General features: G+C 47.5%; 10 protein-coding genes across 12 annotated transcripts; 5 read left to right on the top strand and 5 right to left on the bottom strand.

The window, feature by feature from the left end:
* The first annotated feature begins 252 nt into the window (after positions 1 to 252).
* BDCG_08116 (DNA mismatch repair protein MLH1) lies at positions 253 to 4,313 on the top strand. Its single transcript, XM_045423894.1, has 4 exons — positions 253 to 802; positions 908 to 1,087; positions 1,190 to 1,456; positions 1,519 to 4,313. Exons 1-4 carry the CDS (start codon positions 701 to 703, stop codon positions 3,496 to 3,498), a joined length of 2,529 nt encoding a protein of 842 aa, XP_045272732.1. The 5' UTR covers positions 253 to 700; the 3' UTR covers positions 3,499 to 4,313.
* On the bottom strand, positions 4,001 to 9,329 carry BDCG_08115. Of its 2 annotated transcripts, none has more exons than XM_045423892.1 (7): positions 8,349 to 9,329; positions 7,168 to 8,268; positions 6,990 to 7,076; positions 6,046 to 6,924; positions 5,810 to 5,930; positions 5,675 to 5,731; positions 4,001 to 5,582 (listed from the first exon to the last, which is right to left on the bottom strand). In XM_045423892.1, exons 2-7 carry the CDS (start codon positions 7,943 to 7,945, stop codon positions 5,453 to 5,455), a joined length of 2,052 nt encoding a protein of 683 aa, XP_045282426.1. In that variant the 5' UTR covers positions 7,946 to 8,268; positions 8,349 to 9,329; the 3' UTR covers positions 4,001 to 5,452. The 2 variants fall into 2 exon arrangements, with proteins under 2 accessions (XP_045282426.1, XP_045282427.1); XM_045423893.1 differs by having other exon boundaries at positions 8,370 to 9,243.
* Positions 9,330 to 9,898: 569 nt separating this feature from the next.
* On the bottom strand, positions 9,899 to 11,202 carry BDCG_08114 (1-aminocyclopropane-1-carboxylate deaminase; the record flags this gene model as incomplete). The annotated part of the gene is made up of 4 exons (XM_045423891.1): positions 11,172 to 11,202; positions 10,475 to 10,687; positions 10,001 to 10,419; positions 9,899 to 9,935 (listed from the first exon to the last, which is right to left on the bottom strand). Exons 1-4 carry the CDS (start codon positions 11,193 to 11,195, stop codon positions 9,899 to 9,901), a joined length of 693 nt encoding a protein of 230 aa, XP_045272731.1. The 5' UTR covers positions 11,196 to 11,202.
* Positions 11,203 to 11,668: 466 nt separating this feature from the next.
* Positions 11,669 to 11,851, top strand: BDCG_17730 (uncharacterized protein; the record flags this gene model as incomplete). The annotated part of the gene is made up of 1 exon (XM_045426804.1): positions 11,669 to 11,851. The coding sequence occupies one exon, from the start codon at positions 11,669 to 11,671 to the stop codon at positions 11,849 to 11,851; it is 183 nt and encodes a 60-aa protein (XP_045282425.1).
* Positions 11,852 to 12,281: 430 nt separating this feature from the next.
* Positions 12,282 to 12,882, top strand: BDCG_08113 (uncharacterized protein; the record flags this gene model as incomplete). The annotated part of the gene is made up of 1 exon (XM_045423890.1): positions 12,282 to 12,882. The coding sequence occupies one exon, from the start codon at positions 12,282 to 12,284 to the stop codon at positions 12,849 to 12,851; it is 570 nt and encodes a 189-aa protein (XP_045272730.1). The 3' UTR covers positions 12,852 to 12,882.
* A 692-nt stretch (positions 12,883 to 13,574) lies between these two features.
* On the top strand, positions 13,575 to 19,095 carry BDCG_08112. Of its 2 annotated transcripts, none has more exons than XM_045423888.1 (2): positions 13,575 to 13,873; positions 14,031 to 19,095. In XM_045423888.1, the coding sequence occupies exons 1-2, from the start codon at positions 13,706 to 13,708 to the stop codon at positions 15,009 to 15,011; spliced, it is 1,149 nt and encodes a 382-aa protein (XP_045272729.1). In that variant the 5' UTR covers positions 13,575 to 13,705; the 3' UTR covers positions 15,012 to 19,095. The 2 variants fall into 2 exon arrangements, with proteins under 2 accessions (XP_045272729.1, XP_045282424.1); XM_045423889.1 differs by having other exon boundaries at positions 13,583 to 13,873; positions 13,956 to 17,568.
* Positions 15,354 to 15,590, bottom strand: BDCG_08111 (uncharacterized protein; the record flags this gene model as incomplete). The annotated part of the gene is made up of 1 exon (XM_045423887.1): positions 15,354 to 15,590. The coding sequence occupies one exon, from the start codon at positions 15,588 to 15,590 to the stop codon at positions 15,354 to 15,356; it is 237 nt and encodes a 78-aa protein (XP_045272728.1).
* On the bottom strand, positions 17,354 to 18,298 carry BDCG_08110 (uncharacterized protein; the record flags this gene model as incomplete). Its single annotated transcript, XM_045423886.1, has 1 exon — positions 17,354 to 18,298. The coding sequence occupies one exon, from the start codon at positions 18,296 to 18,298 to the stop codon at positions 17,354 to 17,356; it is 945 nt and encodes a 314-aa protein (XP_045272727.1).
* Positions 19,096 to 19,536: 441 nt separating the features above from the next.
* Positions 19,537 to 19,827, bottom strand: BDCG_08109 (uncharacterized protein; the record flags this gene model as incomplete). Its single annotated transcript, XM_045423885.1, has 1 exon — positions 19,537 to 19,827. One exon carries the CDS (start codon positions 19,825 to 19,827, stop codon positions 19,537 to 19,539), a length of 291 nt encoding a protein of 96 aa, XP_045272726.1.
* Positions 19,828 to 20,557: 730 nt separating this feature from the next.
* On the top strand, positions 20,558 to 22,201 carry BDCG_08108 (uncharacterized protein; the record flags this gene model as incomplete). The annotated part of the gene is made up of 1 exon (XM_045423884.1): positions 20,558 to 22,201. One exon carries the CDS (start codon positions 20,558 to 20,560, stop codon positions 22,199 to 22,201), a length of 1,644 nt encoding a protein of 547 aa, XP_045272725.1.
* Positions 22,202 to 22,284: the final 83 nt, after the last annotated feature.

The raw sequence follows: 22,284 nt of genomic DNA, 5'->3' as shown, positions 1-22,284 counted from the left end.
AATATAATAATAAATAAATATATAAATATATAAATATATAAATAATAATAATAATAATGTGCATAAAAAGATTACAAAGCAGCCGCAGTGCGGACCCTGAAAATGACTAAGCCCGCGCGAAGGGTCTTGGCACGCCGCCACTGCCCGCAAAAGAGGCTTACCTAAGCCTCCCGCGGGGGTTGGCGGCACTCGCTCCGGCACTAGCGCGTGCTAGGGAACATTTGGGGAACAAAAGTAAACCATCTTATTTATTGTATTTGTTCTTGAGTGCTTGTACTATCCCATCTCTCCCTAACGTAAAAAGACTCTATTGCATCTCATCTCTGCTCCCGATACAGAGCAGCGTTTGTTTTGCTCTTGATGTTGCTGCTTGCTCCCTCCCTCTCTCCCTAGCCAGCCTGCTCCCAACTGACAAGGCCCCCCACTCCCTGGTGTAAAATCCGCACCTCCCGCGTCTCCCGCAGCAGGGGCCTAGATCAGTCCAGCCAAGCGCCAGCAAGTGAACTCGAACCTCGAGGCCTGAAAACTCTCTCGCAACACTCTGGAGTTTGGCAGGCTGCAGGCTGGCATCGACGCTGTGGTGGATCCCGTGTCTGGAGATTCCAAATAATAAAATAATAGTCATAAAACCCCAGCTTCAGAACTCTCCCTCTTCCATTTCAACCTTCAAAGTGCACCACATAACACTACTTCTGGCGCCATGGCCGACGATGATATGGATGTAGACGTTCCTGATCAGCGAGGTACCAAACGGACTGCCGCTGATGCTGGGCTTCCCTCCCACCCATCCAGGAAAATTCAGGTATGTTTTGTATCTGAACGTGCAACCACCTACCCACGTGATATTAATTTACATCATTCTAGCTACTGGCCATATGTATATGTACTGACTGTGACCCCGAAAAAGGCCCTTGATCCAGATGTGGTCAACAAGATTGCTGCTGGGGAGATCATCGTGGCTCCGATGCATGCGCTGAAAGAACTGATTGAAAATTCAGTCGACGCGGGGGCCACCTCGGTGGAAATCCTGGTCAAAGACGGCGGTTTGAAACTCCTCCAGATCACGGATAATGGTCATGGAATCGATGTATGTCATTTTCACAAAATCACTATCTTGGTCTCTGTTTCGTGCGTGAACCTTCTTGTTTGAAAAATGATTGAACCTAACGAACTCCCTGCTTCTCCGCAGTGTGATGATTTGGGAATCCTGTGTGAGAGATTCACAACTTCCAAGCTCAAAGCGTTTGAAGACCTGTCGTCTATAGGCACCTATGGCTTCCGTGGCGAGGCTCTGGCGAGCATTAGCCACATAGCTCATCTCACGGTTACTACCAAGACCGCTGGCTCTAGCTGTGCCTGGAAAGCTCACTACAGCGACGGAAAATTAGTTCCCGCAAAACCAGGCCAAACCGCAGAACCCAAGCCAACCGCTGGCCGAGGCGGGACCCAGATCACCGTAAGTTTGATAGCTCAGTGTTTGCTTTTTCTTGAGTGCCTCTTAACTTACCCGCTATCTAGGTTGAGGATCTGTTTTACAACGTCCCTACACGGCGTCGAGCTTTTCGATCTTCAAGCGAGGAATACGCAAAAATCCTTGACGTCGTTGGTCGTTATGCCGTACATTGCTCTGGGGTTGCCTTCTCGTGTAAGAAGCATGGAGATTCTGGAGTCAGCATATCCACATCAATGAACTCCACCACAGTTGATCGAATTCGCCAAATCCACGGTAGTGCTGTTGCCAGCGAGCTTGTCAACTTCAGTGTCGAAGACCCAAGGCTTGGATTCCGTGCTTCAGGTTGGGCTAGCAACGCAAACTACCATGCCAAACGGACCACTATTCTCTTGTTCATTAACCACCGCTCCGTGGAATCTACTGCGGTACGACGGGCAATAGAGCAGGCATATTCCAACTTTCTGCCGAAGGGAGGTCACCCCTTTGCCTATCTCGATTTAGAAATAGAGCCGCAGCGAGTCGATGTGAATGTTCACCCAACGAAAAGGGAGGTTAATTTCCTCAATGAAGACGAGATCATTGCATCCATATGCACGGCGATCCAACAAAAGCTGGCAACAGTCGATTCTAGCCGAACTTTTATGGTACAAACGCTGCTACCAGCTGGACGAACTCGGAGTGATGCAATGAACCCCAACGCAGAGTCTCCATATAACGATAAACAACCAACACCCCGAACTTTATCTGGCACAAAACGTCCTTACGAAAACAATCTTGTTCGAACAGATGCGAGCATGCGCAAAATTACCTCCATGTTGCCACCCGCGACCTCATCACAAACAAGGCCGATTCTTAACGGCAATTCCCAACCCCAACCGCTTGAAGAAGACGGTCTCCGCTACGAAAGCACCGGTCGTGAACCCACTCGGATACGGCTCACGTCTGTGAAAAACCTTCGCGCGGCTGTACGATCTGCCATGCACAATAACCTTACAGAACTCTTCGCATCCCTAACCTACGTCGGGCTCGTGGACGAACGGCGTCGAATTGCAGCGATACAATCAGGCGTGAAGCTCTTCCTAGTCGACTACGGGATGATCAGCAATGAATTCTTCTACCAAATAGGCCTTACCGACTTTGGCAATTTCGGTAAAATAAACCTCGAATCCTCCCCACGGCTCGTCGACCTGCTCTCCCTCGCTGCCGCGACAGAGCGTGATGAATACCGTCGTCAGCACGTTGCCGCATCAACAGCCAGGGAGCAAACATCGGCCGACGCTGCATCACCAACAGTATCAGCGGAAATCGAAGCCGTCGACTTTGACAGAATAGTCAGCACAATAGCAACCCAACTCATCGAGCGCCGTGAAATGCTTGAAGAGTACTTTTCGCTCTCCATCTCTGAAGACGGCAACCTCCTCTCCATCCCCCTCCTGCTAAAGGGCTATATGCCATCTCTAGCCAAACTACCCCGCTTCCTCCTCCGCCTAGGCCCATATGTCGACTGGACAGACGAAGAAGCCTGTTTTCGCACGTTCCTCCGCGAACTCGCCGCCTTCTACACACCGGAACAATTACCCATTGCCCCACTTGCTGTCCCCAGCAGTAACGACAACAACAACAGCAGCAGCAACATGAGCAATTCCGCATCCACTTCCATAACAAGACCCATCCCACACAACGGTGAGACAGAAACAGCGACGGGAAGGACAACAATAAACACCTCCCAAAGTACACCACCGCCCAGCGATCCCCACGACACCGCTCCCACGACCAGCAGCGACACCGCAACACGAACAAATACCACTACCGACGATGCCACCGACGTCCACACTACCAACAACCAAAAAGACCCCCCCAAACACCCACACTCCCAACGTGAAGACGAATCAATCGTCCGGCGCCGTGCACAACTCTCCTGGACTCTGGAGCATGTGCTCTTCCCTTCTCTGCGCGCGCGGCTTGTCGCGACGAATGATCTCGTCAGGGGCGTGGTGGAGGTGGCGGATCTGAAGGGGTTGTATCGGGTTTTTGAACGGTGTTGATTGTGGCGGTGGTGGCGGTGATGGTGGTGAGATGATTACACTCCCCCCAATACCCGCGAGGATATATATAATGCATATATAAAACAAAACTAAGCATTTACTTATACGAGAGAAGCAAAGAGTTCTTCTCCTTTCTTCTTGCCTTTCTACCTACTCTCTTTCCCCCTTCTTCCATATTCTTACATTTAAACCCTCTGAACACTTTTTTTTTGTCTTTTATCTTTCTTTATTTTTTTTTATTTTTTCTTTATTTTTTTTTTCTTCTTTTTTTCTTCCTTTAAATCCTGTATGTTGTAACTAGAAGTAGCTAATCTATTTACCATCACTGCTAACTAGTAGTTGCTAATAATACCGTTATCCTTCAGCTGTTGGACTTGTATTATATCTTCTTAAGCTGCATACGTGGGATGGATCCCACCCCACGTACGTTCTAGATTCCACGAAAAAAAGAAAAAGAAAAAAAAGAAAAAGAAAAAAAAAAAAGAAAGAAAAAGGCGAGGAAATGAGGATCAAAACCTAGTTACTTAATGATCTACAGATTTAACTCTTTTTCACACCCTCATGGCACGAAAGATTTTTTTTTCATCAACCAGCACTAGCGATTAAATTCTTACAATAGTTGAATCGGTAGTTATGCTCCTGATCTCACCTACGGAGTTACTTCAAGCCAAATTAGGTTAGTTACGAAAAACATGAAGACAAGAAAAAATATATAAGAAATAAATCTTCAATATGTGTATTTTTCAATCGGTTAATCAATCAATCTTAACTAATCCCAATCTCAACTTTATCAGTTTATAAAGTTACTTTAGCCTCACAAGGAAGAAAGAAGTGAAAAAAAGAAGAACAAAGAAATTACTACCCATCAAAACAAAAAAAGCAAAGAGGACAAATTAAAAAAAAGTAAGAGAAATAAAATGAAAAACATAATCTCAATCTTCGGAAATAGGAAAGGTTTTTCAGATCAAACTTAAAAAAAAAAAAAAAAAAAAAAGGTTTCCTAGGTCCTTAGGTAAAATGGATTTTAGGACACCGGACCCTAAACTTTCACCAGGTCCCGCGCCAACGCCGCAACTTTTCTGGTAGAAAAGCAAAAGGGATACAAGCAACAAAACAAGCAAAAAAAAACTAGAAGGGATTAATTTGCATCCCCCATCAACATGACTGTCGCTCATGCATATTCGGCGTTCGACGTGGTCATGGGCAGGTTTTATAAAAGGTGAAATTAGAAAAGGAGTCGGAGAAAGCGGATGAATGGGAAACAAGAGAGAAAAGCGGAAAGTCTGTGAGAATAGAAGATGGAATTTGAAGGAAATAAATAAATAAAAGATCATCGTATCAAGTAAGATGTTGTAGAGCTAGAAGACATAGTAGCATAGAGGAGGAGAGTTAAAAGAGATATAAAGGAAAAGGAAAAGAACAGAAATATATGAAGTTAAGATAAAATAGAGAAAAAAACTAAATAAAAACTAAATAATTGAAGAAGAGTAAATTGGGATTGGTACAAACCAAACCATCATTAGGAATGAGAAAGTCCTTCCTCAGCAAGAAGAAAAAAAAGAGAAGAAGGGTAGGAAATTAAAAAACCAGATAAACCCTGAAGGGAAAATGAAAAACATGAAAATGGTGCGCGAGAGGGAAATAAAGCAAGCAAAAGCAAATTCATCATCGAGGTCGCTAAGTGGTATTCGTGTCACATCGCATGGTAAGTAGAAATATCATGAGAAAAAGGGTAAGTTAGAGCACGAGTCGTAAAAAGGAAAAGTAAGGGGTGGCCCGTGGGCAGTTGTTAAATGTGGTTTCTCGATCAGATCGTTAAAATAAAAGTGATACGACAAAAACTCCTTCATGTATAGATCCGTGCGTACGTGTATCATGAATCAGTGAGGGAAATTCAATGTCATATCGACAAATGGATAGAACTTGTTCGGGCGCTGCGGTTATTCGAAATTTATTATTGTTGTTTCGAATATGGTTTGTTCATGAGAGCTATTTCGCGCGCGATGGTTACCCAGTCAAGATCTCTGCGGATTGGCTCGTGGCGTTTCTGCCGGAGGAGTTCGTCCCATTTGAGGAGCTCGTAGCTAGAGGGAGAGTAATATTAGTATTATAAGTTTAGTAGAGTGGTTGAATGGTGGCGGATTAATGGATGGGGGGGTGGAAATGTAGTACTAACACAAATCGGAGGTGCGGTTGGATGATGACGTTCAAACGCCTAGCACGAACGAAGCAGCTATTTTCGGAGAGTTAGTTGAGATCTATCCGCCGCAGAGTTACTCTACTGGGAAGAAGGCAGGTGGTGGTTACATACTATGCCCTAGGAAACGATAACCCCTCACACGCCATCACCTCAGCAATGCAGATGGTGGCAGATCTAGACACGCCAACGCGACAATGCACCAAAGTCGCCGTACAGTCCTTTTTCCCTTTCTCTAAATAAATTCACAAAATGTATTAGCGGCACAAATGTGCAGGAATAAAAAGGGGTCAGGGGAGGGAAGACAAATGAAATCCCGTAATCTTTCTATCAGCATCGACTCAACTCACCAATAAACTTTAGACAACGGTCAAATTGCTGTGTCAACGGATCTATGCCATTATCTTGTACTTCGTTTATCATCATCAAACTTTCCGGCCCCCATTTCTCGATCTCTGACGGCGGCCATGAGACGGATTCTCCAATGCTAAGTATCCGTCTAATGCCCAAGGCGCGGAGGAGCTCTGGGTTGTTAGCATGCGTTAAATTTCCCAGATACATGTACGGTAGAATGCGACTGGGTAATGACCCATCCATTCGTGAGAGCCAAGCTGGTTCGAGGCTGTTTGTGATGCTGCGATTACGGGCGGCGGGGCTTTCAAGCAATAGCCTTTGTTGAATGCTAGTTAGGAATGTGACGTCTGAGGGATAGGCAAAGAAATTCCGCTGCTTCTCGCAGTGCAGTCTTAACCACGCCTCATGCACAGGGGCTCCCTCAGCAAACATGAAGTAGGCAATAGCTAGTAGCGAGCTTTCGGTGTACCCGTCTCCGCAGTGGATTAGAACCTTGCGAGGTTTTGCAGTGAGCTCCACCATTGGAATATCGCCGTCTGAATCAATTGGTTGTTCAAGCCGCTCAGGGTGGGTAATATGATATATCCATCTACAAGTATCAATGAGGTCGAAAACCTCTATCTGGTTGAATGAGGCTAGAACGCTCCCCGACGACGGGAATTCCAATCTCTGTGGTCCATCATCCATTTGTCTTGATATTTTTGAGAGATATCGAATATTAGGAATATTTGCAACATCGTGAGTTTCGATGAAAACATCAAATCCTAGGTCTTCAAAGGGGCGTTCGTTGATATCTGGTGTAGGGCCCTGCCAAACGTTTGTTGTTATCTCCGAGGCTTCGGCCATTTTACACATTTCCAACCGTTCCCAATGAACTAATCTACATGTTAGTAAAATCTAAGCTGCCTTTGGCAGGAAAAATATGAATTCCAGTGCTTACAGAAATCCATGACTCGGCCAGTAAGTTGCCCTTGGCAGTTTACAGCAATCAATTCAGGGTGTCTCTCCTCTACCTCATTGAAAGAACCTACAATTCCTATTAATATTCCGCACACCTTTTCTTTTCTTTTCACTTTTTTTACAAAAAGTGGAGATGAGGACGGAAAAGATGAACTCACTCTGGAGAATAAACGTATTAAACAAGGAATTCTCCTGTCCCGGATCAAATCTTCTTCTCCATTCCTTCTGTGCTCTAGCAATTCCGTCAGCAAGCTCGAGAAGATCGCTCCCATTGGCACCATCTTCACCATATACAATGATATCCGATAATGGCGCTAATTTCGCCGTTTGTATATGGAAATTGCGCACGGAAAAGCCTTCTGGGGGATCCGCATCAATGAACGTAGTGCCAGACTGGGAGAGGATCTCTTCTGGTGCAATAGCCCCCTTAATCCTTGACCTAGACAGATCCCCGCCAGCTTTAACAATTGCTATGGATCGCAAACATCGCGGTATGCGTCTAAGTGACCTCCTTCTTGAAACAAAGAAGCCTAGCTGGATATGATTGTCCGGATGCAGGCCGTGTAGCCAGGGAAAGACTTGTTTGGGGTCTGGCAGAGGGCGAGAGGCCAGCTCATCTAATGCATGGGCCAATGTATCTGCATCTATCGAATATACTGGAGGATTGTCGCACAGCTTGGGGAAATGATTTGGGGGGTATAGGACACAATTGCCTTGGAGGGGAGTGGAATGTTTGAGGGTTGGCGAGGCTGGTGGGGTTGTGGGTATCTTTGAGCTAGCCGGAGCGGGCCCTGGAGGGCAGACGGGGAGATGTTTGTTGGGGACTGGGGCTTGACTATGGGTAGAGTTGGCACTGAGGCTCAGAGCTGAGGTGATCGGGGGTGGAGATGAGGAATGTCGCACTGGCTGCTGTTGTACAACGACTGTAGCCATCATGGCGCGGGAACTTTAGAAGAGGGGGATTCTGTTCGTTGTCGTAGTGGTAATTGTTGTCGTCGATTGACGGAGGAGTGGTATTCGGGCGGTCTGAAATTTGTCCGTGTCGACAGAGGGAGTGGGCGAAGTGCGCGATATGACGATTACATCGTCTGCAAACTTGCCCTCGATATGATAGTTTCCTCTTTTGAACGCACCGTATGTAGTAAACTAGGGAGAAACCAAGACGCGACGGGGCGATTCCTTTTCCTTATCCAACGAGCGAGAAATAAGGGTTAGGAGATTTGAAGCTAGAACGAGTTCATATGTAGATCCGTCTGTTCCTGTAATATATGTGTGTAGTTAGAAGTGCGATGTTCGGTATTGCCGGATGAGATTGAGATAGAAAGAAATCCCCACTGACAAAGTAGCCAGAGAGGCGTACCAAGCACTATTACAATTGCCAAGTTGAATTGGACCTGAAGAAGACAAGGCAGGGGATTAAGGTAAAGAGGGCATTCAGCAATCTGAAAGTTATCTGTACAGCCCAAGGACGAAGAGTTCCAACGAGGTGGCAGACCAACAATACCAGATAAGATAGATAGGTAGATAGATAGATAGATAGATAGCTAGATAGATAGATGCCTTAGGAGGAGGATGGCGAAGAGAGTGAGAATGGAGAAGTAGGGAGAGGCGTAAGACACAAACAGATCAGACAGGGATAGATGACGTCGAACATAGGAGAGAGGCGGCGGGGCGACGATGGGGGGATGGGCGGGATGAAGAGAAGCGGAGCATGAAAGGAGAGGAGGAGAGGAGACGAGAAGGAGACGAGAAGGAGGTTGATAGAAAACTGGGGCCGTGGAGGTGGGAGATGGCGCTGGGTTACCGAGTCCGTACCAGAGTTACACGCCCAGCACTCCCCATAAACCACCGCTTTGTATACCTTCTCATACCATAAATACAATACCAGAACCCTCATTGATCTTCCCACCCCGCGTCCGGGGGATCTGCCCCCCCATCGATCCCCGCCGCCCAAGGACCGTGACGGGGCCCTGTTTGCGCCCTTGTTTGGGCCTTGCTTGGGCCTTGAACTCTTGGAGGCCTTGGGCCACTCCCCGGCACCAACGCCATCAAGTTAGTGGCCTTTTAGTGGCCCGTCGCCAATCAGTGGCAATCAACTCCCCGGAGTCCCCACGGCCAGAGCCGAGACCCAAGCTAACTATTAATGAACAGCGAACCTTTGCAGGCTTTTGCACCCGCAGACAACCAATCGAACAACCAAACGATCTTGGGTCTTATCACCACCGGCGGCCCCCGGCAATTGGCCAATCCAACGGCCCTAATGGGGGCTAAACAGTCGAACCCCAAGCTTGGAAAACCCACGTCCCCAGAGGAGGTTTTCTTATTCGTTGTTGTTTTTCCTGATTTGGTAGAAATCGCTTTCCGCGAGTTTACCCACCCGTTGACAGCAGAGGGAATCAACCTGAGTTTTGAGGGTTCAAGATGTTCGTTCGCTCTGCATCCTAGCGTCAGCCATCGATGGGTTGGGGGAACTTGGGGATGCACCAGTGAAGTTGTCAGCCAGCCCTCCCTGTATGCAACATAGTGTCAAACCTGGTTGTGCTGGATGCCAGTAGGTATGTACTGTACATACATGTAGGAACAAGGGTGAACTGCTGCTCTGATGCCTTCGTTTTTCAGGGTCCAATGAATGTGCGATGTGCTTGAGCACTTCGATATTTAGAAAATCCCGTATAGGTATAGATATATTCACCATGATGTGCGTAGTGCTTTTCAGGCAGTTAGTTAATAGTTAATCTGAACTTTTGTCTCACCTTGCTCTTATATATTCTAATTCTAATTCTATTGAACTATATCCATGTGTTTTCAGGACATACAGTCTGCCCTCCCGATTAAATATATATAAATATATATATATTATATATATATATATCATATCCAACCTGAGTATCACCATCTTGGGTTATACACCACGAGCTGGCGCTGGCTACCCATGAGAATATGTATTCAGAGCAGGCTGGCAGCCCATCAAGATGAGCATGCAAGACATACCCACTGCTAATCTTCCCCCGCCTCACCATATCCCAAGTCTGCTTATCCGGAATGCCATACACCCCCGCATGATACCGCTCGTCAAGAACAATATCCTCCTCGGTAATCTGTTCAGCACCCAACCCAATCTTCTCAGCCGTATCCTTCGCAATGCGCAGAACCTGCGCGCGCGTCTCCGCCGGCTTCGCTGAAGCGTCGATGCCAACCACCTTCCTCCTCTTCCCGCCATGCGCGCCCTTCTTCGCCTCCTCCTCCGGATACAGCTTCTCAATCAACTTAAACCCGGCAACCATCCCCGCCACCGTCGACCCCGTCACCGCACACACACACCGCACACACACACCGCACACACAATAACGGTCTCTACACTCCTCCACCAACCCCATCGCGGTGGACTTATGCTTGATGCCGAAACCGGACTTGTTAAGACGCACATCCGGCCCCCATCAGCCTTGAGAGCCGGATGTTGCCCACCGTCTCATAGCCCGGGTACTCCCAGTCGACCCAGTGCTCCGGGTGCGTAGACCCACGTGCGCAGCTGCCGCGGCTACCTGCCGGGTATGGTTGCTTTGGACCGCCGATGCTGACGAGGGTATCGCAGCGCTGGTCGACGGCGTCGGCGACGAGATATTCAAGTTTACGGGTTTTGTTGCCGCCGTAGGCGAGGGCGGAGTTGAGATCCTCTCGCTTTGCGTAGATTTAGATTGATACTTTGTTGTTGTTGTTGGTAGTGATGCGGGGTAGGAGGTGGATTGGGGAGGGACCGAGGAGGAAGGGGTTGGCGGGGTATAGAGGCGAATTTGTCTGGGAGGGACATTTTTGTTGCTTGCCACTTCCTTCTGTTCGTTTTAATTGATGATGGGTATATTGTTTTGGCATCTGAGGTTTGCTTCACTGTATCCATGTACACGTGCATGTATAGTACATTACAATTTGGAAAGAGGGAGAGCGGGGGATAGGACAGTATAGATTATTAGCTAGTTGCTTGATAACCCCCTCTCACGCTCTGGCTCTGGTCCAACCAGTTAACCCCCTGAAGAGAATGGAGACTCTAGAGCCTGGCCAAATAGGGTTGCCGAGGGTGGGTTGTATAGGCACTCATTGTCGGTAGATAGTAGATCTTCCGCCCCTCAATATAGGCACGGCATTGCCGGTACGATGTACTATGTACGGAGTACATGTACCCGGAGATCATTTCTTGCCAGCTCGAGCTTCTCGAGCTCATCTGGGCTTGTTGAGCCAAAGCACGGGACACTCAGGTTTCATGTTGCAGAAGTCAAAAGAGAGGGCTGTTTCGAAAGTTCTTCGTGTGCATCAGAATGCGAGCCGCTGACATTAAAAGTTGCACTTTATACGACAGAACGTCAGGGGGGTTGGCACCATCAAAAGACCACATTGCCGCTGCGCCCCTCCCCGCCTAGCAACACATTTCCCAAACCACATTGAAAGGGACCCCTTTGGACCTTTTCAAATGTTACGCATCCATCAATATATGGAAGAAGGCCTGAGGGCTATGTATCTGCATAGGTGGTTTCCTTCACCTTCCCTTTCCTTCCTGAGTTAAAATCTCGCGATCGTTGGTGGTGCGGGACGGGCTGGTGCAGCTCCAAGAACAGAATGCCAGCCATGCTTCTGAATACGAATCAAGTTGGCAAAGTGGAGGCCTAAATGGCAGCACTCTGCATTCCCAAGGGACGGTCGTTTTCGCCCCTTGTGGCCTCATTTCTGGAAAATGACTCTGGCCTGAAGAAATACGGCTCCTACCACCCTGCGGTTGTTGTTATCTCCCAGGACACATCCATGCTATACGAGCCAATCAAAAAGGGGGCTGTGAAGGTGCATGGCTATTGAACCATCTCCTGACGCTTCGGCACCATTTTGCCTCGTGTCATTCCCGCGTCGACATTGAGCTTCCAGGATGTGATGTTCGTGTTGTTGATAGTGGTATGCATGAGGCAGGTCCACTTCGCTTCTCATAGCTGAGCCATTGAGTAGCCCTCAGCACTGCAATTTAGGAGAGAAGACGGGGAAGAGAAAAGGTATATAATCGGCCATGATGCCCGCATATTTGGGCACTGGCTTCCAGTTCAGAAGGTTGAAATCGACACCCACCCATATATTACATTTTTTACGTTAAGGCCGAAGGGGGAAAGCCAGACCGCACCTAGTATATAAACCCTTCCTCTCGTTCCTATTATAAAGTCCTTAGCTAACCTTCTTGGAGAAGGTCGAAAAAAACAAGAACCGGAGCCATCTATACACACATATTCCAGCAAGAAAAATGAAGATTTCCGTCATCGCAACCGGGCTTTTGCTCGCCATCGCATCCACCACCGATGCCTGGAGCATCCAGCTCAAATCCAGCAGCGGCAAAAAACTCAAAATGCACGGCAGGGACTTCACGAACGGGAAGTGCATTAACCTGAACAAGGCCTTCTCCGCCAAAAGCGTCAGCTTCAATCCTGCGACGAAATGGCTTCCAGATCCCAAAAATGTATATTTCTACAGTGGGAAAGGCTGTGAATACAACAACGGCAAGCTTTCAAACAAGCTGAGGAAGTGGACTTGGAAGAAATCTAGAACCATCCGCGCCTACCAGCTCACCAAGGGATCGAGGAGACGAGACATCGACGGGGAGGATGTGGACGGTGACGATGTCGAGGATTACGTTAACGACGATTTTGACGACGGAGATCAAGCTGTTGATTTGCACGGTGGGGATGGTGGGGATGATGGGGACGACGGGGATGACGGGGATGACGGGAGTGAAGGGGACGATGGGGATGATGACGGCGACGACGATGATGATGGAGATGATGGAGAAGACGGTTTGGATGGTGGCATGGGATAAGCACCGCCGCTATGAACCCTTTCACCTTCTGTTGTATACTTCCTGTTCCTCTGTTTGACATATATGTTGTGAAGAGAGAGAGTTTTAAGAATGTAAATAAGACCTTCCAATTTTTAAGATTCTTTATCAACGGTGTCTCTTAGATTTACCATATCTTCATAGTATCAATGTTGAGGTACTTAGCTCTCAAAAACTATGCCACGCTCTGAAATCTGTTCTGAAAACCTGAAAACAATGGAGGGCAGTGTTGACAAGCGATTCACGGCTAACCAGGGGACTATGAACCACTCCGTTGCATCTGAACGATGTACAGCTTTTTCCTACTCTCGTATATTCTGTGCTGGATAAGAAATTCTCATACTTGGAACACTCCAAAATGCCATTCCACACCCGACGGAACGTGGTGGGTGACTGACGATCGACGATATCGCGTTGTGGGGAGATCAGGGGTTTTTATACGATCTACACAGCAGCCCGAGAAGCCCATCTTAGGTATCGCCAGAACTTGTTCAGAGTGTCAGTAGTAGTTCACCGTAGCATGCCTACATTGCCGCTGAAGATAGGCTGTAGCGAAGACAAGTGCTCCCCTGAATAGTTAATACCTAATCGCGGATGGGTATGGTGAGGGATTCATACATGGAGCAATCGTTTAAGCTTGGCACGGTGGAGATCACATGACAAGCACGCCAAGAAAATGGAGCTCGATGGATCGATCTAGACATGGAGATGACCACGAAGCCCTTTATTATACCCGGTCCACTACGCTGCGTATTGGGATGAAATTGAAGGATACTCATTTTAATGATAATCACTGATTAGATTACTTTCTCAGAAGGTTTGCAAGCGCAGCAAACATGTCGTCCCTCTTTCAAAAAGACTCTGAGAGGAACCAAGACGACAAGAGGAATGGCGGCGATGAGGTGGAGGAGGATGACTACATGTCTATGACCATTGTTGAGCCTCCTAAACCTCATAGGCGCAAGGAAACATACAGTGAAATGCGGCGCCGGAAACAGAGAGAGGTTCGTTAAACCCTATCAGTGTTTTGAAATACCCTTTATTGTTATTCGCCCTTGCTCATTACATCGGTATTTTTGGCCATAGCGAACAACACTACCTTGGCTTCCGTATACGCGTCTTGAATGAATTACTGACAGCGTAACCGCGCCTAATCCGCAGGCTGAAGCCAAATCTCGCGTCCCTTCAAAAGCGGAGATTGCTGCAGCAGAAGCTGCTCGAAGGGAAGCCGCGCTGTCTACCAGCTCGCTTGACCCTTCGAATAAAGGTTTCCAGATGATGGCGAAACTAGGGTTTAAACCTGGGACTGCACTTGGAAAGGACCGTTCCCCCGAATACCCATCCGGTATTGATGAGTGGAATCGGCCGCTGACAGAGCCGCTGAATGTGGTGGTTAAGGAGGACCGAGGAGGCATAGGAATGGATAGTGAGAAAAAAAGAAAGATAAGGGAGCAGGCCGAACTAGACACGAAAAGAGCCAAAGTTGAGGAAGGTGATTTTAGAGAGCGGGTCAGGCGTGAACGAGAAGAAAAGAGGACCGAGGCCATGTTCAGCGCCGCGCAAAAAGTCGCCGAAAGATTAGATGCTGAGGAATCTGAACAAGAAGAGGAGAAGCAAGTGGATGGGCAAGATCAAAGAGAGGATTCGCCCAAGGAGTTTGTGCAAAAAGAGGCCAAATTGAATTCTACTCCACTACATCCATCTGCTGCTTCAAGCAGTTCTAGGCGCCAAACAAAACCAACGTCGCAAATCAACATACTCTACCGCGGCTTAGTCCGCGCCCGCGAAGAGAACTTGCGTAACCAGCAAGCTCGCCGTGGACTTTACCAATCGCTCTCTACTAGAAACCCAGCGCTCATACCAAACCTGGAAAATCTTCCAACATATAGCGAGTCCGATTTGGATGCAGATGATAGGCTTGCCCTGGGCCGAACAGCAGAAGGCGAAATTGTTGAGGTTGAATCAGACGAGGATGAAGATGAGGAGCTGAATGAGTTCAACGCACTAAGTCCCCAGGAACGGCTATCCAGATTGGTGGTGTACCTGCGCGAGAAGTATCGGTACTGCTTCTGGTGCAAGTATCGCTACGAGACTGATGAAATGGAAGGCTGCCCTGGTTTAACAGAAGATGATCATGATTGAGTAAACATTCCTGGCTATATCTTGTATTCGATACATGATACCACTATATGCGTTCTTCGTCATGCTTCTTCGGTCGCGAAGTTGCATTCAACAGATGCTAGCGCATCTACTGCCGTTCTATGTTCGCAGCGTCTAAGAGGGATGCGACCAAGAAGAGAACGCATTGATATCTCTTTCCTTCCCACTGCCCTTGGACGGCTTATATTGTGCGCATGCTCTTTACGGTCATCCTCGATTGATCTCCTATCATTCTCTCTCCCCTATACGAAGTGCAGAACTACCAGACTTTTTGAACCAGTTCTGTGACTTGTTACATACGAGGTAATAATCAGACTGGGAGCGTTATGCACTTAATGGGACACCAAAAAGTCTCAAGACAAAACGGGAGACATCCTTGCCACGAGCTTCGAGTTCTACAACCGTCAAGAAACGTTTGTTATTAAATGGAGGGGTTAGATAAGCGACTGCAAAACCTGCAGTGAAAGTAACCGCTCGGATACAGCCCAGACATGACACGATCACACCCTCACCGATTCCTTTTAGTTTCATCTGGCACACATCGATCTTTAGAGCGTTCATGGCTCTTTTCACGCGCAACGCGAATTTCTTGCCTCATAACGAATCTCGCCGATCAGTCTAGCCATATTTCTTCCCCCGTCGATCATTCAATCGTACCACAGCATTTACTGTCTACTCCGTTAAGCTTTGGCTCACTTTGATTGGTTGCTCGCCTCAATTGGTCCTCGCTTAACATGTTGGCTGGTACGGAACGCCTAGATTGGCAGATACTATTACGCGAGGAATGATAGGAATGCTCGGGCAGGAAGCGCTGGAAGAACTTTAGGAGCTGAGCATCGCAAAGTAACGTGCTTGCGAATGAAAGAAATGGCCGAAGAGTCTCGAAATCTAGAAACAAAACTAGCATAGGAATATATGGGAGAAAGATCTATAGGTTCTGTTTCTGCCTCCCTTTGTGCTTGCGCACACTGATTGTAAACGGGACGGGTGCAACAGGTCACAGTATCCATCGACCTTCCACTGTCCCACTGGTTCGTTCCAAGACAGGACAGGAGGAGACGGCCCTGGAGGGGCGCGAAGAGCGGAGATATCTCTCCGCATGAAGAATAGGGCAGGGGCTAGAGGTTTCAATGTTGCCCTTGTGTACATGTACGTGTTTCTCGATCTCGAATTTGTCCATGTATGTCATGTACATGTACATACATTACATGGACTTCAGATAACTGGCGCTGTTCCTAGTCGCTTGAAATCAGTTAGTGCCGAGGAACCCTCTACTGCATTGGAATGTTATACGCAGAAAGGGTTTGGAGGGAGAAACCTACCACCATTCGCACCGACGCTCCCAGCTTCGTTGCCAGATGGCATGATTGATCATTATCATTTCCCCCCGCTTTGTCCTAGGGTTTTGAGTATCAAGAGACAAAGGTCGTTGTCCCACGTCTGTTGCAAATAGAGTCTGAAGATTGAACACTATATGCATTTAGTGTTGCATGCACAGTCAAGATACAAGACATAAATGAGGGGATGGACAGGTTCCCCCTCTTATGGGTAATTGAATTTCTATATCATTGCACCCCATACCTCCTCAGTACTCCAGTATAGTCCACGCTTGTTGAGAAGACTGCAAGAACGGAGCTGCTATGGACTGGAAACTTATATGCGAGCGGCGACTGCCTATGTAGTTAAGGTCGGGAACGCAAGAAAGGCATGTTAATACTAAGCAAAAAAGTATAAACGAATGGAAGGGGGTATAAGTGGGTACATTTGTAAACAAGTGTCCAAGGGTACGTAATGGGCATGGGTCGGATACGAAAGTGTGAAGGACCAGCGCAAAAGAAAATCCCCCAGAATAAAGAGAAAATAAACGAAATAAGGCAGTAGTAGTATTATATAACTTTTGAGAACAGTGGCAAATGGACGTGCGCAGGGTTCCATGCTCACGCCATGCGTCTCTTTTGACAAGATCAACCGGATCACCAAAACGCCAACAAACGCCCCCCTAAAAGATAATAAGAATCCGAGCAAATTCAAATGGGGTTGGAGCAGTGACAGCAAATATGGCCGTTGCTGTCGCATATGCCATCATCATTTGTGTTTTGGCCTGGGTTCAGCCAACAAATTGTCCCTGCCCTGACCCCCGCTTCTGAATTGCTTTCTACCTCCCTTTCTTTCCACCCCCTAACGAATTAATTGGGTAGTAATCAGTCCTCATAAGTGGGAAGACAAATAGAAGGAAGATACGTAAATTGGGATTAAAACAAGAATCCAACAGAAAAATAAAGAAGCAAAACGGGAGAAAACCCACAAGAATATGCGGAATTGCTTCAGGCACTCTCTACACTCTCCAGCGCCGCCACGAGGCGTTCCATAAGTTCTTTCAGCGAACGCCTCTTGCACTTCTGCATCGTCTGCATGCAATCTCCACAGATCCGCAGACAGCAGAAAGTACATCGCCAGCGGATCAACTGGTCGTCATTTAGACATGTCATGCATGGAACGGGGTATATGATATTATTTGATGGCGATAAATAGCGGTGGGATTGGTAGCAGGAGAAGTGTATTTTCGTAAGGGGCGGAATGAGGTTTTTCTTCAACCGAGGCTGCTTCCGAGGGGCTTCTTTGTCGTCTTTGGGGGTTGAATCCGGCGTGATTATTTTTACGGTAGGTGTGTCGCATTGGCTTTCGCTTTTGACTGTGGGTTCTGTAACCTGGGTGCTGGTGCTGCTATTGCTACTGCTATTGATGCTGGTGGCGCTGGCACTGCTGCTGGCATCACTTGCAACTCGCACCGGGGGAGAGGGTTTATTGAAGCCGTTCATCTCGTTTGGCCTGTTTTTGGTCCCCTCTTGCGGATAGGGAGGTAGTGGCTTCGGAGAACCTGACGGAGATGGTGTAATGCTCCTAGAAGATAAGTCTGTAGGAATCGATGGTGGGATGAAGCTTCTTGATTTCCTGATAATCATAGACTGGACGTGAGGATGAGGGTTGTGTTGAGGTCTAGGAGGAGCGTAAGGGTTCTCCAACCGTGTGCGCGGCCTATCGGGGCGTCCAACAGGCAGGGAATCGGCGAATCTGATATTGGTCGTCTGTAATGATCCGGTTCGAGACGGGTATTGTCCTTCTGAAGCAGATCGCTGGGATGAAACAATCGAGAGTTCTGAAGTGTCCATTCCAGGTGTTAACGAGCGCCTGTATCTGCGCGAAAGCAGTGCTTCGTTTGAGGAAAGCTTTAGATCATGGCGGGCAAGCCGATCGTTAATGCGCTGCATAACTAGGTTGCGATTTCTTTCTCTTTCTCTTTCTGCTTTTGCTTACCAGGGCTGGAATTGATCTTGTTCCTTCGATGCAAGTTGCAGGAAGGTACGATCAAAGAATTTTGTTATCTCGATCGGAGAAGGAATTGCACATCGCTCGTGGTGTCGCGGTGCCTATAACACTCCGCATTGAGAGTCCCTATCAGGAACACAATGTGTCTCAAAACAGACCGTTGTGGTGAATGCAACGGTGAATCTGTACTCCGTACAACAAATTGAATATCAATCATTCACGTATTTCCTGTGTACACAAACTCCACAGGGCCAGGCCAAGTCTGAATCTTGTTATCCTTTTCGGTACTTATGAACAGCCAGGAACAGATAGGATCGAAAGATATTTGGGCTTGTACCTGGGCCTGATCGATCTGACACTAATCCTTGCAACCTGCAAGGATTTGCGGCTGACGGGGAAGAATGACAACATTAAACTGATGTTCAAAATTAGAGGCCGTAATGTCGGATTGACCAACCTTACTGTGGCTCAGTAGTGCTAGCAATGTGGCCGGATGCGATAGTACGTGATAGGAATGGACAACCACCAATCTGGATGACAAGAGGCAGAAAATGGCTTGTTCGACTTGGGCATTTTGCCACCTTGGAATTGGGCATGACGAGACTGAGAATGTAGCGAGGCATGCGTGTTAGGGCTCTGGAAAATGGGAGGAGAAAAGTAGTCGGCCCATTAGCTCCGACGCCACTGGGAGGGGAGCATCGGCGCTAAAAATGACTTGACGCCTCTCGGTGGAGTGAAATGGATCAAAATCCGTTCAATTGTCCATCGTCTTTGAACATCGGGGAGCTCAAAGATTCATTTCATCAGATCTTGTTGCCTTCTGCAGGTCTGTCCAGTGGAGTTCCATCTTGCATATCAATGGTGTGCGGCCATAGACCATGCAAGAATCAGCGGCAACAGAAAAAGAAAAGAAACCCTCAACGTGTAGTAAAAAGTGAAATAAGTGGTTAAACCAACCAAGCCAATTGTGCTTGGGGTATCCGGAACCAAGTCGTTCAATTTAAGCGTTGCAGAAGCAGAGTTGTCTGTCACTAGTTTGTGACCCGAGTGCGAAGCTGAGAGACGTAGGAAGAAAAAGGGGAGAATGGCGAATCCCCACGCCCCGTAACTTTTTAAGTCCTGCCAGCCATGATACGTGGACCAACAAGCAGCAAGCCTTCAGATACATAAAAATTATATGTTATCGCACCGCCAGTTGCTGGGTGTCGATCACCATGCCTCTAGCGAGTTGTTCACCATACATAGGAGACAGGATCTCAAATTTGGCGGGTGTTCGATTGCGATCTGTGTCAGTCAGTTCAGTGTGGCAGGCCTTACTCGCAACCCCAGAAGGAAGGGCTTGATGACGTTGCCCATTCGCCAAAGTAGTCTTGACATTGTTCTCATGCGAAAATCCAGTCACGAATTCGTCTCGTGTGGGAGCTAAAATCACAGTCTGGACGGACGGATTCCAACACGTTCTTAGCTGCATGGACGCACAAATATTTCAGGCAAGGCTGAGTAATATGATTATTGCTCACTAAGCATTTGTTCTTTTAAATATTGAAACTAGCCGACAGCGTCCTTGCACAGATCGTATCTAAATTTAAATTTAAAAATTTAAACACTACTGGCTGACCTGTTGCAGATAAATGGCGTTGCCAGTCAGACCTAGGTACGGAGTACATGTACAGTACATAGCTTTAAGGGAGAGAGAAGGGAGAAATAGAGGACGCGCCGCCTAACCTTGCTTCATTGCTCCTGGAAGTAAAATATGCCTACTTACTACCTCTATCATAGTCTGTAAGATGGGGTGTAGCCACTTAGAGCATCTCATTTTCATTGCTGTTTTAAGCTCATTCATCCTGACTATGTGATGCAAAATCTACATCACTTTTATTTTAATAATAATATATTTTTCATATACATGTAACTTAGTTGTCATATTTAATAGAGAGGAAGTGGTGGTGGTGGTTGATTGCGGATTGTCGCGCGCTAAAGAACGCCGAAGCGAAAACCCGCTGACATTGGCTGGAAACGGTAAAAGCACAACAAACGGTCAACTCCCAATTTCTGCTGCATCTATTTAACTGCCTCCTGTAGAAGACATTATTTTTGATGCAGGAGTTTACAATGAGTGGTTAGGCTTATGAATATGCCTATAAAGTACATATTTTATTTACAAACACTATCGTCTTTAAGCATCTATCCTCCTTTTTGAGATGGTTCGCGCCCAACAACACGCGGAGACAGCAGGACCGCCTCAATTCGCAAAACCAATCCTGCAATATACGAAGACTCGCCAGGAGGCGCTCGGGATTCGACAAGCTTTGACGCTTTATCTGAAAGCACAGATCGAATTTGCGGGTGACTCTTCAGGGTCTCACATCAGCCTCTGCGCCCCGCATAATGCTACTAATGTGAAGCGCGTGCCGCCAGAATTGAACAATGGCCTCCGCGCTCAGTATCTCAAGGCATTGCAGGCCAACCTAGTTGCGAAGAGAGAGTATAACAGTGTACTTCAGGAAATAGCGTCTCGGAAACAAGATATACACTCTCCAGCATCCGCTGGCGGTGAGGGTCTAGAGGAGAAAGGCGCAGAATTCCAAACGTACTTGGGACTTCTACGAAGCCGAAGAGAGCATGGAAAAATACAAATTTTCCAACACTACCTAGAGGAGCTGAACAAAATGGATGCCGGGCAAGCTGGATATCTTGGGCTTGCTAAGGAGCAAGCTACATCTCGTCAGGCGGCTCAGAACTTGATGGTCCATGCTAATCCAGCCTCGGGGAGCGCAGGTGGTAATGGATCAGATGTCGAAACCCTTCTTAACAACTTGGAAAGAGCAGTACTCCGTGCGAAGAGTCAGGCGGACGTTGAGAAGAGGCTCCTTGAGAAGCTAAAAAGCCAACACCTGGCTGAAGATGTGAAATCCGTTCCGACAAGTAAGAAGCTAGGCGCGTTGAGACGCACGCATGCGGAGCTGGTACGCTGGGTAGAAGAGAAGCTAGTTATGTCTTCCTCAATCGATGAACAAGGCCCTGTTGAGGACCAAACCGCGATCGACGCGTCAGACGCTGAAAATATTCGGGTCTTGGAAGAGACTAAATCCTTGATTCAGGAACAATATACTGCCTACGTCAATGCTCGAAAAGCTTTGCTATCAGTTGTATCTACGGCGTCTCAACCTCTCCCAGCTGGTCCCCAGACACCACAACGCCGACTTCAGCCTCGGGAGAATCAACAGAATACAGCTACGCCGGACCTTACTTTATTATTCCCATACGTATCGGAAAATTTACTGCCATTATCAAAAGCCCAAAAAGCACCTTCAATGCAAAAGTCCTATTTATCGGCTATCCTTGCTAAAGAGAAGTGGACTACATGTCGAATGCTAGATCGTCTACAGGAGGAGAGCCATCTGCTTCCGGAATATCCCATACTCGGGAGACAGCCACGATTCAAGAATGCAGTTGCCGCGATAAACCGCCGGTCCCCCCCTCTGGCCAGCCAAGCAAACCCGAATGAGGTTTCCGAGATTGTCACACGCGCGGAGGCGTGGTCATTTGCAGGCAGGGAAGCGCAGGGAGCTACGAAAGGATATATCGAAGATAGGATAAATTTTGGGACAGAATTGGCAGAAAAAGCAGAGGATACGTTGAAGGAGATATATGAACTTATGAACCAGGACTACGAAGAGGCAACGGCTACTAAGGAAGACAAGAAGGAGGGTGAGAGCGATATCTGGACTTCGGAAAGCCGGTATGCTAGGGGTAGAGGAGGGCGACATGGCCGGCTGGAAAAGAGACCAAAGGGCCCATGGTCGGGGTTGAATGGGAGAGTGGGAGTTATTGGAGATGGATGATGCCTTCTCGACGGCGAGGAGATAGGGCATAGAAATGATAATTTATGAATAATGAAAAACTGTGTCGCAAAGGGATCTACCAG

Source organism: Blastomyces dermatitidis, assembly GCF_000003525.1.
Source record: "Blastomyces dermatitidis ER-3 genomic scaffold supercont1.10, whole genome shotgun sequence".
NCBI classification, from domain to species: Eukaryota; Fungi; Ascomycota; class Eurotiomycetes; order Onygenales; family Ajellomycetaceae; genus Blastomyces; species Blastomyces dermatitidis.
Note: the sequence above shows the minus strand (reverse complement) of the source record. Positions and strands in the feature narration are given on the sequence as shown.